The sequence below is a fragment of the Zootoca vivipara genome, chromosome 3 (assembly GCF_965207765.1).
Source record: "Zootoca vivipara chromosome 3, rZooViv2.hap1.1, whole genome shotgun sequence".
NCBI classification, from domain to species: domain Eukaryota; kingdom Metazoa; phylum Chordata; class Lepidosauria; order Squamata; family Lacertidae; genus Zootoca; species Zootoca vivipara.
The window spans coordinates 600,286-613,342 of NC_142586.1; the positions used below are offsets into that span (position 1 = coordinate 600,286).

The 13,057-nt window shown below is 45.0% G+C and overlaps 1 protein-coding gene and 1 long non-coding RNA gene across 7 annotated transcripts in view; one reads left to right on the plus strand and one right to left on the minus strand.

Annotated features, from left to right (window-relative positions):
• Positions 1 to 13,057, minus strand: part of LOC148686118 (uncharacterized) — a 312,355-nt gene that overhangs the window by 262,707 nt on the left and 36,591 nt on the right. The gene's annotated exons all lie outside the window — the stretch shown is intronic.
• Positions 1 to 13,057, plus strand: part of PKHD1 (PKHD1 ciliary IPT domain containing fibrocystin/polyductin) — a 261,509-nt gene that overhangs the window by 55,156 nt on the left and 193,296 nt on the right. For all 6 annotated transcript variants that reach the window (XM_088665480.1, XM_035110412.3, XM_060272303.2 and 3 more), the window contains 5 exons: positions 917 to 1,052; positions 3,757 to 3,952; positions 4,819 to 4,886; positions 5,194 to 6,822; positions 8,830 to 8,970. In XM_088665480.1, the coding sequence (XP_088521606.1) occupies positions 917 to 1,052; positions 3,757 to 3,952; positions 4,819 to 4,886; positions 5,194 to 6,822; positions 8,830 to 8,970 (2,170 nt within the window). The remainder of the gene's footprint in view (positions 1 to 916; positions 1,053 to 3,756; positions 3,953 to 4,818; positions 4,887 to 5,193; positions 6,823 to 8,829; positions 8,971 to 13,057) is intronic.

The window sequence follows — 13,057 nt, forward strand, 5'->3', positions numbered from 1 at the left end:
AGGGGAATGGAGAAGACAGGATACCTGCGCAGTAGCGCACAAATGAAGCCGACACGCGCAAAGCATCTTGGGGAGGTGAGCGTTAGTAGAATGCGTGCGCTGCCTCTTTGCAAAACAGTAGTGTTTGTAAAGCGCCACCTAACGGCATACAGCAGAACTACTGCCTCTATCTAATTCTAGTTTTGCGCTAGACTCTGCTCATGCAGGAAGCGGCCAAAACAAAAAATCTGTTATCATACGAAATATATTTAATATATTTTTTATTCTAATAGCATCTTGCGGACCCCTCTGGCATACGGTAGCTCGCGGACCCCTGGGGGTCCGCGGACCACCTGTTGGGGACCACTGCTCTATAAATTAGTTTCAGCAAATACTATTGCACAAAAAGTACAGGTGGATGTGAAAGAATCCCCCACCTAATGGCCAATGCTGTGCAGGAGCTAAAGATCAGAGGCTTATTAGTAAGTCATTGCCTATTTAACTTATTGTACAATTGTATACATTTCTGCTCAGAAGTAGGTCCCTTTGCACAGTATTCAACTAAATAATTGTGTGAGCTGAATGACTTCTGCTCCCACAATGACACCCCCCGGGTGCCCTAAATCTGTTATGACATTTGCCCCCAACCCTCCATAGCAGATCTGGGAATAGTGCAGGTTGTGCATGAGGCGAGGAGAGAGGTGAATGTCCCATTGTGCAAGCATTCATGCAATTAACCAGTTGAATGCCACTGTACAATGGTTTAGGAGCAACAGGATCCTCATTACAGGAGGGATGAGTGGCTGTTACGTAGTGTAAAAGCACTAATCAACACATGCGTATTACCTCAAACCTACTACCTTTCATTGTCTCTGGAGGAAATGACTTACTAGTGCACAGTCCCTACGGTTATTCATTTTCTGTTCATTCCTTCCAGAGTGGAGAAGACTATACTCCCCGTCTCATGCTGGTTAATGAGCACGGGCCTGCAGTCTTTGCCAATACATTCACATATGATCCATCACTAAATCCACTCATTTTGTCATGGAGCAGAAACAGAAGCAGCACAGCAGGTAAAAGGGGCAAAAATCCCTGTACATCACCATCATCGTTGTTGTTATCTTCTTCTTCCTCCTCCTCTTCCTCTTCTTCCAATTTTCCTTTGTTTAGGTATTTTAAAATGTAACTGGCTGCACATTATATGTTTCAGAAGTGGTTCTAAACAATGCAGGAAGAGGACACAGCAGCTCAGATACATTGGTGATTCATATAAATAAACTGCTCCTGGTGTTATGTGTGTCAGTGGGAAAACAGGCGCTTGCCCCAAGCAGCTTCTTGTGGAAATAATAATAGAATGAATTACATTTTCTGAAATGGGCCTGGAGACCACACTTCTACTGTCTCAGGTCTTCTACTCGTCCTGTGCCTAGAAAGCATGGGTCCAAGCAATTTTCCTGTTCTCCCACACTTTCTAGACATGGGTCCCAGTGTTTTTGCCTTTGCCCCATTGCTTTAGCCCAGGAAACATGCTCTCTAGTGCTAAATCTGAGCAAACGTCAATCCGTAACGAACCCACTTGCTGTTTGCTCCAATTTAGCAGTAAACAAAGAGTTTTCCCAGGAGAAAGCAGTGGACAAGCAGAAGTGTGGATGAGGCCTTACTGTCATGGGCTGGTATAAGCACATTCATACTCAAAGCTGGCAGATTTGCTTGTTCATCTTATTACAGTATTTGAAATATAGGTAAGGAGATTGTGGATGCCACTCCTCTGCTCCTTATTCAATATCCTGTCATGCTGCTGAAGCCTGAGAACACGCACATGCCTCATGTAGTTCACCTTCAGAAGAAAATCCCACATGCACTGTGAGTGCAGAATAGTCCTTGAGTACCAATTGAATGAAAGGATTGATAAGAGCCAGCAAAGAAAGGAGATTAGATCTATTGATGACTATTAACTGATAAGACCTCCATATCAATGGCAGCTTACATCCGAATACTGATTTTACATATATGTTAATGAGGTCTGAACTGGCGGTGATTGACTAGGGCAGGGGTCGGCAACCTAAGGCCCATGGGCCACAAGCGGGTCATTTAACTGGCCCATGAGCTGCCCCCGAACCGAGCCACCTGCTCGGTGAGTCCCCACATGCTGTGCTAAAGTGGTGCAGTGCGACGCAGGGACTGGCTTTCATGGCACTGGAGATTGCAGTCACGTGTGTGATCCAGCCCATGGAAGGATCTCCGCTGGAGTGAACCGGCCAAGGCAAGGCAAACCTTGTCGACCCCTGGCCTAGGGTCATAGTAGATAGACAGCAGAATGAAAATGGTGACTCAATGAACAGCAGCTGAGAAAAATACAAATTCCATGTTAGGTATCCTTAGGACAGGGACTGAAAACAAAGCTGCCAATATTATGATGCCATTATACACCTCTATGGTCCATTCACTCTTGGGATGCTTTGTAAAGTTCTGGTCACCTCAAAAAGACTATTGTAGAGCTGGAAAAGGTACAGAAACAGGGCAACCAAAAGGACCAAGGGGATGGAGCAAGTCCCATATGAGGAAATGTTGCAACATTTGGAGCTTTATAATTTGGAGAAAAGGTGAGTGAAAAGGGAGGTGGTTGATGGTGTGGAGAAAGTGACTAGTGAAAAGTTCCCCCATCTCTCGTAATGTGATAACTTGGGGCTATCCAATGAAGCTAAATGTTGGAAGAGTCAGGGCAGACAAATGAATGTACAATGGTAACTCGGGTTACAAACACTTTGGGTTACAGACTCCGCTAACCTGGAAGTAGTACCTCGGGTTAAGAACTTTACCTTAGGATGAGAATAGAAATCGCGCGGCAGCGGCGCGGTGGCAGCGGGAGGCCCCATTAGCTCAAGTGGTACCTCAGGTTAAGAACGGACCTCCGGAATGAATTAAGTTCGTAACCAGAGGTACCACTGTACTTCTTCACAGTAGAATTCACTCCCTCCACTTGGATGGCTGATGTGGGAGTGATCCTGGGGTTGATGTCGGCAAGCCACATCAAGCCTGGCAAGTAGAGCTGTCAAATGTAAAAGGTTGTTATCGCGTGCAATGCTGGCAAGCCACATTGTACGTCAGTATAGGCACACACATATCTATAGGTTGGGTCATTGGGACAGAGCAGGGCAGCAGGTCACCACAGGACTGGATAGAGGTGGGGAGAGCAGGATGGAACTGGTTTGGGCAAGTTGTGTCAGGGGAAGCAGGTTTAAGCCAGAAAGGTTGAACCCAGGTCGGGAGGAAAACAATGGAATGGGGAGGAGGTTTTGGGAAGCTAGCAGTAGTCACAAGATTGAGAGGAGGGGAATGTGTAAAGAGTGCACATGTGATAAGGAGGTGTCTGAGGGATACGTGAGGATCAGGCACTTCCCTTATGGAGGGAAATTTGGGTGTTGGCAGGATGTGACACATGGGGAAGTACCACCTTTTCTGGGATGTCCTGGCTGTCATTGGAGGAAGACTGCACTGGTTGTTAATGATTTACTTTGTAACAGAATCTCAATAAAAGGGGGCTGCTTCTGCTCTGGGTCACCCCCCGGAATTTACTACCTTGTGTCGTGTCTTGTTTTGCCACTCAACAGGCTTTGAAAGAGGATTGAATACATTGAAAGAGGATAAGTCTATCAGTGGCAACCAGCCACAATGGCTATATTCTTCTTCCACTGCATCAGCATTTGTCATGGAAATAGGTCATGCTTTTCACTGTATTAATAGCAACGTCTCCAAGTTGTCTTTCATTCTCTGCAGGGGGTCAGGTGCTCCACATAGGAATATCACCCCTCACCAATTATACCTGTCTGGGCGTGCAGTTCAAAATTCAGGAGTCTGTAGGACAAATCCAAGCACTATCAGATCATGGAATCAGTGTGGTGCTGCCTTCTCTGACAAATGGATTATACAGCTTTTCTGTCATTTTCAATAACGTCTCACTAGGCACTAGCGGGTAAGCAAATATAACTTAATTTACTGTGAATTCTTTTAAGGGAATGATAAAAAATGAGACTGTAATATAATCCCTACCAATGAATATTTGCTGACAAGCGAGATCTATGTTGTTTGGGTATTATTTAAAAATGTTTTAGTGTTTTCTTGCTGATCGAACTATTCTGAAGGGTTTAATATCATGGTTGTAGATGTGTGTGTGTGTGTACACTTACACACAAACATCTATGTATGGGCTGTGGTAAGTTATTTCAATTCTTTAGACTGAAAAACTAAAAATTATTCAGACAGGCTCTTCTCAAACAGTAAGAAGATGAGCTCAGAGTAAAAAATTAAAGCCTCCAGACAGCTAGGGCTTGTCCACACTTGCTAGTCCTGTGCCTAGCAAACATGGGGGTGAGAGGTTTTCTGCTTGACTTGTGCCTTCTAGGTCAGGGTCTGAGCAGTTTTTCATTGTTCCACCACTTTCTCTGGAAAAACTGTGGAATCGGAACAAACGTCAGTTGGGTTTTCTACAGATTGACGTTTGTTTCCATCCAGCAGAAAACACCATGTTTTCCCAGCAAGTGGAAGTGGGGGCGAACCTTTAGTGGCCACCATGTAGTTTCCTGCCAGAATGTACGGGTCTGTTGGGTCTTCAGCCCAGCAGGGATCACATGGAGGCACCTACATGCAGCAGTTTGTGACTTGTCCAAAAAAGATTGGAAAAGGCCTACAAAGATCATGTAAAGCACAGCTGCCATGTGCGTTAGTCCGACATGGAGGAAAATTAAATTCAGTCTTATCAAGCGCAGAAATAAGACTCTGCATATAAGAAAAAATGCACAACTGAATTGTATGGGTCTCTTCTTTTTTCTTTCTTTCTAGAGTGGAGCCATTAATCCAGTATGTCACAGAGATCTTCAAAATGGAGCCATGTTGCGGTTCCTTGCTGGGTAAACACTATCAATACATCATACATACATTTTCATGCAGTAAGATGCTCAAGGATCACAGATAGATGACACCCATCGTTGGAGCAGGAGCTAAAGCTACAGTGCTGTTGTTGAACCTTGTGTGCACGGCACACAACTGTATCCCAAATTGCAGCCCATTTAGTGTGTCCCATAAAATGCAATGGTAGCTGTTTAGGAACTAACTCAGTTCTCATTTGCATAGTTCTACACTGCCTAAGTCTAAATGTAATATTAGACTTTGTAAGTTGGGTTTTGGTGCACTGAGATTTTATTATCTGTTTCCTAGGTGGGACATTGCTCACAATCTCCGGAACAGGCTTTACCAACAGCCCAGACATGGTCTCAGTCTTGGTAGGCTCACAGCTTTGTCCCGTTACCAGTGTGAACGATGGGAGGATTTTGTGTCAGACTCCACCTGTCACTCAGCTAGCCAATGCCACCTTAAAAGACTTCCCAGCGCAAGTGGAGGTGCTCATGGGCAACAGGTCATCTGTGGACACGCCTGCCTTGAGTTTCTCAAAGGAGAACGTTAACTTTCTTTACAAAACGTCTTTGACTCCAGATATTACAGATATTAGAGTAGAAATGCTGAATGATAGTTTACGGCTGAGCATAAATGGAACCCATGTGACCAATTCAATGACTATGCTGGGAGATGAGGAATGCCAACTTGAGGTGGAGAACACCAACCACTCTGCGGTCGGATTTCAGTGCTCTGTACCCCTAAGCGCACTAGAACCAGGACAGTATCTTTTAAGAATTCTCCAGAGGCAAGTGGGCTATGCCAACATACCAGCAGAGATGCAGCATGTAACGGTAGCCCCCCTTATAAAGACGATTTTTCCGTCTCGTGGCTCCATATGTGGAGGGCAGTTGCTCACCATATCTGGTGTTTCTTTAAAATCGTGGGCAAATTCAGCTTGGGTGAATCTAATGGGCAACTTCACCTGTGAGATTCAGAGTTCAAACAACAGCCTCATAAAATGTGCCCTTTCCCCAGGTGATCCTGTTCTGAATGACTGGCAGCTGCGTGGTGCGTCTCAAGTCCTTAGCGTCACGGTGACTGTGAATGGGATCACTAGCCACTGCCTGGGGGGCTGCTCACTTCACCTTCTTGAAAACCTGACCCTTGTTATTGATGCTGTGACCATGAAGTGGAACGGGAGGCTCACTTACTTGTTGATCAGAGGCCAGCAATTAGATAGAGCAGGGGATGAAACCTTGATAGAGGTGGATGGTCATCTCCCTTGCAACGTCACGACTTTGAATGAAACCTGGATCAGGTGCCAGACAGGCAGCCTTGGTGCTGGAGAACACAGTGTTTCTGTGCTGAGCAGAAGCTGGGGTCAAGCGTGCCTGAGGCAGAAAGGCTCCAGCATTTTCAGAGTTGTTCCCCACGTCCTTCAATTTTACCCCCAGAATTTCAGCGTCAACGGCAGAGGCCTCCTCACACTAGATGGCATGGCATTACGAGGCAGGAACGAGACCTCCATTCTCATAGGAGAGCGCCACTGTCCCCTCACCAGGGTCACATACTGGGCTCTTGGGTGCCTCACCCCTCCAGGCACTGGGGTTGCCACAGTACAGCTGAACATAGATGGTGCCTCGTACCATATCGGGGAAATAAACTACAGTGAAGATTCCACACCTGTCTTTCTTTCCCTTCTACCTTCTGTGAATCAGCATCTGACAATCAGGGTGTCACGGATCAGGCGGACAGAAGACATGTATGTTTTCATTGGGGGCTCTCCCTGTGCCAATGTTGTTGGCAACAACACAACTTTGAGCTGCAAACTCCCGCAGCTTCCCGCCGGGGAGTATAACGTCACAGGCGGAGATGCCCTCCGAGGGTGGGCTTCCTCCCACTTGGTGTTCCCTTCTGTCCTGATGGTTATGTCTGTGAACAACAGCTTTGGTAAGCAGGCTTACAAGATAATTTTATTTTGATCTTGTTGGAGTGGCGTGGAATGCAGACACAGGACAATGGCAATATATTATAACAACATAATATAACAATAACAATAATAACAACAATAATAATAATCTTTATTGTGGTCCAACGACCCATAACATGGCTTCAGAAAAAAATACACATTCATACAGACTGAAGTGCTATTTGTTTAGTCATGGGTATGTTGATCTTTGATTCGTATGACTACTGAAAGAAACTTTGCCACGTCCACTGTGATATCATTGGACTTGTCGTCCAGAAGGTATTTGATATAGTAGGCTTCAGACTGGCCCGGCCAATTTGCCAATAGTGGTTTAATCAATAGTTCCCTAGCTTGACCGCAATGCAATAAAATATGCCTCATGCAGTTGACGTCCTGAGAGCATACACAGATCCTATTTTGATAAGGGATACCTCTCAGTCTGCCATTTAATCTGGCTTTGGTGAAAATACACCAATATGTTGGTACAGACAGATTTCTAAGATATGCAGGTGTCTGAAACTTGAAGCCATAGTGAATTCCTACTGCTAATGGGCCACAGATAACATGCGATTGAGATTGAGATTGAGATTGGAGATCACTATGTGATATGCCTTTGCCTCACTCAGAGATTCAAGGGCGGTGTCATAGCCCAGATGGTACAGGAGAGAAGGTGGCATGCCAAGCCAAGTGGCTCTTCTAACCATAATTTTCATCTATGAGCTGGTAAACTCCTCGTTATAACAGCATAGATAGGAGAACTCATGGGCTGCAGTCAATGGTGTAATCGTGAGACTACAGTGGTACCTCTACTTACGAATGTTTCTACTTACGAACGGAGCTCCGTCTGCCATCTTGGATGCGGTTTAGATAGGATTTTTTCTACTTACGAATTTTTAGATAGGGTTGCTTCGACTTACGAATTCCCCCCCCCCCCAATGCATTCCTATGGGATTCGACTTACAATTTTTTTCGACTTACAAATGTGTGTTCGGAACGCATTAAATTCGTAAGTAGAGGTACCACTGTACTTGTTATCTCTGCTTTTAAAAATATTTTTCCTGGTAGAGAGAAAGTGTGTAGCTTGTCTTACAAGAAACGTGTGCTTCTTGCTTAAAGCATACATCCCAATGCTCTCAGGTTTAATACTCTTTCTGCTGAAAGCCGCCTGACTTGCAGTAAATGAACAGTCTTTCCTGCTTTTCTATTGTCTCAGGAAATACTCTAAAGTAAATCTTGAGCAGTTTGTTTCCTGCAGCAAAGACTCTTGCAAATTCTTAAGTTTCAGAAATCCATTACTGACTTTGGAAGAAATGCCCAAACCCCAGTACCCGATCTTCACCACCTCTCTCTCTCTCTCTTTGTGTCTTGCTTTACTCTGGGCACATTCAGAGGTATGCTATGGTAATAGTAAATGGCCAGCGAAACAATGTATTAACTGTTAAATGAAGGGTATCACAGGACTTTAGTATAGCTCATTAATAGCGATATATTGTAGAAACACATAACTCTGCAGGCGCTGAACTAAAAAACCTCTTTGGATACTAATGGGGTATTTAGTCACTGCCTTGTATTCTGAGGCTATGGTGGAGCTTTCTGTAACCTGCTCAAGAGCTTATCTGTTGTATACTCTTTTTGTGTGTCAGCTGTTACTCGTGGTTGTGGGCTTTCCATCTTGAATAGCATTGCTTTCCTTGTGGATATATGGAAGGCACAAGAGCTGCCTGTGTCTTCATAGACTACTTCCAATGGCTTTTTGCTACATAATAAGCCGCTGATGTTATGGGAAGCTGGGTATTTCATATTTCTGGATTGACTGATGTTCATAGCTGCCAAGTTATCCCTTTTTTACAGGGATTTTCCCTTATGCTGAATAGGCTTCCTCGCGAGAAAAGGGAAAACTTGGCAGCTATGCTGATGTTAGCAAAAAGATTTCAGCAGCTGGCAATTATTTAGCTCAATGCAAATTTTCTTTCCCCCCCCCCTTCAAGGTTGCCTAGGTGGTGGAGAAATACATATACATGGGACTGGATTCTCTCCAGGAAATACTTCTGTTACCATCTGTGGTGCTGTCTGTGAGATGCTGGATGTCACCCCAACTGATCTGCGATGCTTAGCCCAACCTTTGAATGGTCAGTTCAGCTGTATGGACTGAGAGATGTGCTTAGGGAGAAAATGAATGGGTGGTCAGCAACCTTTTTCAGCCGTGGGCCGGTCCACCCTCTCTCAGACCATGTGGTGGGCTGGGCGATTTTTTTTTTGGGGGGGGGGAATGAACGAATTCCTATGCTCCACAAATAACCCAGAGATGCATCTATATATATAGAAGAATCTAAAAAGGGCATGTGTGTTTGTGTCCACGTTTCTCCGAAACTGCTTGTTCAAATTTTGACAAAACGTCACGTGCGAATATGAGAGGAAGCAAAAACCATTTGCGTAGACAGATGTATATATAGATGTCACACCTGGGCCACGTAACCCCCCCCCCCCAAACCCCGTGCTCCAGAACTCACAAATCAGACGAAAGTGCATGCTGGGAGCACAGGAGCGGTTGCAAAGCAGCGCCCTCTAGCGACGGCTACAGTGGTACTGCACCTAGGAAAAATTCCATCTCCACAGCATCTCGGCTTGGCTTTCCAGACTTGGCCGAGTGGAGGTGGGGCTCACCTGGGTGGGGGATGGGGGGAGGAGGGGGCGGGATAGCTCATGGGTTGGGACAGGGTGGGGGGAGTCACAGGGATGCACCTCCCTAAACAGAACACGCGTAAAACAGGGGGACTCTGAAGGTCAGGGGAGTCTGAAGGAGGACTCTGAGGCTCCCTTTAACAGACTGAGCCACAGCAACGCGTGGCCGGGCCAGCAAGTTTTAAATAAAAGCACACATTCTACTCATGTAAAAACACAGGCAGGCCCTACAAATAACTCATAGATGCATTTTAAATAAAATAATAATAATAATAATAATGATTATGATAAATTTTTATTCATACCCCGCCCTCCCCAGTCAAAACCGGGCTCAGGGCGGCTGACACAGAAAAATTACAATAAGGCATAAAAGAAAAAAACAATTAATTAAAATACAGGTTAAGATACAATTTAAGATTTAATTTTTTTTAAAAAGCAGCCTCATTTTAAAATAGCCCAGATCAAAAGCACACATTCTAATCATGTAAAAACACGCAGATTCCCAAACCACCCATGGTTTGGGAATCATGCCGGATTGAGAAGGCAATTGGGCTGCATCCGGCCCACGGGCCTTAGGTTGCCAACCTCTGGGGTGGAAGAAAGAAAAGGGAAACGGTTGCTTTTTTGTCTTATGGTTGGTCCTTACCACTGGAGTGTCTGGTTTGCTAATTTGAAAATCTTCTTCATTGCTTCTTAAAATATAATGAATGATAACAATGATAACCTTGTAGTGAGTAGAAGCAAATGAAGAATGATTTTAAAATATGACAGTAAAAGATTTTGTGCAGCATTGGACAGCTATTCAAAGTGTTGGTGCTGACCTTTAAAGCCCTAAATGGCTTCGGTCCAGTATACCTGAAGGAGCGTCTCCACCCCCATCGTTCTGCTTGGACACTGAGGTCCAATGCCGAGGGCCTTCTGGCGGTTCCCTCGCTAAGAGAAGCCAAGTTACAGGGAACCAGGCAGAGGGCCTTCTCGGTAGTGGCACCTGCCCTGAGGAACGCCCTCCCACCAGGTGTCAAAGAGAAAAACAACTACCAGACTTTTAGAAGACATCTGTTTAGGGAAGCTTTTAATGTTTAATAGGTTATTATATGTTCATATTCTGTTGGAAACCGCCCAGAGTGGCTGGGGAAACCCAGCCAGATGGGCGGGGTATAAATAACTTAATAATAATAATAATAATAATAATAATAATAATAATAACACTTCTCCTCCTCCTCTGCCCTGCTCTGGAGGGTTGGGGAAACTCTCAGAACAGGTTTAGGGCACGTACAGAGAATATACGGGGGAGGAGGGGGGGGGAGAAAGTCCCGTTGTGCAAGCGAAACGCATTCACAGTGCACATACCTCCCTTAGCGCTGCATTTAATTCCTCCCATTTTTGTGTTCTCCCCACATCCTTGGGCAGTGAGAAGTTCACTCACTCAGGTTTGGGTTTCTTTGGTAGGAGGTCCCTGGAGGTTTATGCTGTTTCTTTACAAATGTACAAGTTGGGCATAGGTGGTGGCCCAGCTTAAGCACTCCCAGTGGACAGCCAAATCACACTGCTCCAACATTAGATCTCCAGAGAGAAACAGACATTGCCATGCAGCACTTTTCAGAGCTCAAAACAAGCCTTTTCCCCCTTAGTCTACTGTCAGGAGCAAGTCAGCAGTAACTCAACAAGGTATCAGTGAAATTAACTCTTTATTCAAAGAAACAAAGCAGCTCAGTCCTCGTAGTCAGGACAACTCTTCCCAGTAAGTCTTGCCTCAATGAGGCAGTTGTGAAAACTGTAGGTCCTTGCCTCCCCTCCCCGCTCGAAGGCTTCTACCTGGGTCCTTCCCCAGCAGCACAAAGCTCCTTCATCTTCTCTCTCTTTGCTCTGCCCTCTTCATTCCTCTGTGTGTTCTGGGAGACCAGTGGGGAGGGGAAGACTCCCTGGATTCGTCAGCAGCCTGCCTCATCTCTGTCTCCTGGCCCCTTCCTTTCCTGGACTGCTCTCTGTCAAAGCCTCTTCCTGCTCACTAAGCCTGATCGCCTCTTCAGCTTCCGACATCTTCGCCTCCCAATCTGCTGCCTCTTCTCCCTCTGACCACTTATCGTCATCCCACCACCAGTCCTATTATTTAAGGAAGGGGAGGGATTGGATCCTGTCACCCTTCTTGGGGGCACAGCAGGGTCTGGTTTGGCTTATAATTGGGCTCACAATAGGGCGAGGCATTTTCTAGGTTTCCAGAGGTCACGCCATCACAACGTACCTTTCATCCCTTTGAGAGCCAGTGCGGTGTAGTGGTTAAGAGCAGTAGACTCGTAATCTGGGGAACCGGGTTCACGTCTCTGCTCCTCCACATGCAGCTGCTGGGTGACCTTGGGCTAGTCATACTTCTCTGAAGTCTCTCAGCCCCACCCACCTTAAAGAGTGTTTGTTGTGGGGGGGGAGGGGAAAGGAGGTTGTTAGCCGCTTTGAGACTCCTTCGGGTAGTGATAAAGCGGGATATCAAATCCAATCTCTCTCTCTCTCTCTCTCTCTCTCTCTCTCTCTCTCTCTCTCTCTCTCTCTCTCTCTCTCTCTCTCTCTCTCTGAGGGCAGCTATTGGTTTTTTATCTAATATAGGCATTTAATAGAATTAGCTTACTTTTTATCCCAAATAATACTAAACAAAGACTTCACATGCCTTGTTTCACTAATATGAGTTTTGAAACCTGGAAAATATCCTTCATACATTAATTTATAGGATAAAAATGATGGCCTGATTTACCAACCTAGCATCACTTTATAAAAAAGAATTTACCACTAAGAAGATAATTTTAGTTATTTGTAGATAAAAGGCCAGTTACTTACAAAAATAAAATTAACTAAACTACAGTTACTGAAACGTAAAGATGAAGTATTTAATGTTAAAATTGGTTTGTGCACAGGCGAGGGGTTGTTGCTTTTGACTCCTTGCAATACTTTAAATTGCCATTAGATGTCAGCAAATGAACATTTGATTTGACCAAGATCCTTTAGTAATTTGGCTAGGAAAGTTCGGTTAGATTATGTGCTGCTGATGTGGTATAAAGAATTTTCTCATTGTTTCCAGTTGCTTCAGACTAGAGAATGGAAGGGAGTTGTCACTGCTTTTGCAATTGTAATAAAAGACAGCCCATGAGAAAGAGCCTGCGTGTAAATGCATTAATAAAATTTGGCAGCAACAGCTGAGGTTTTCAGCATAAACATCCTATGTTACACAACAGCATAGATCAGGCATCCCCAAACTGCGGCCCTCCAGACTCCCATGATCCCTAGCTAAGAGGACCAGTGGTCAGGGATGATGGGAATTGTAGTCCAAAACATCTGGAGGGCCGAAGTTTGGGGATGCCTGGAATAGATAAGCCAGTTCAGAGAGAGGACCTGGCAGGAACAGGAAATGACTCTGTGCCACAGGTGAGTATGAAGAAAGGGCAATAGTTGTGTACAAGAGAAACTGTTGCGAGAGGTTTTGGGTTTGTTTTGGGGATTTGGCTCCAAAAGGCTTGTACTGTATGGATGTTTGCTTACTGTGAGCAG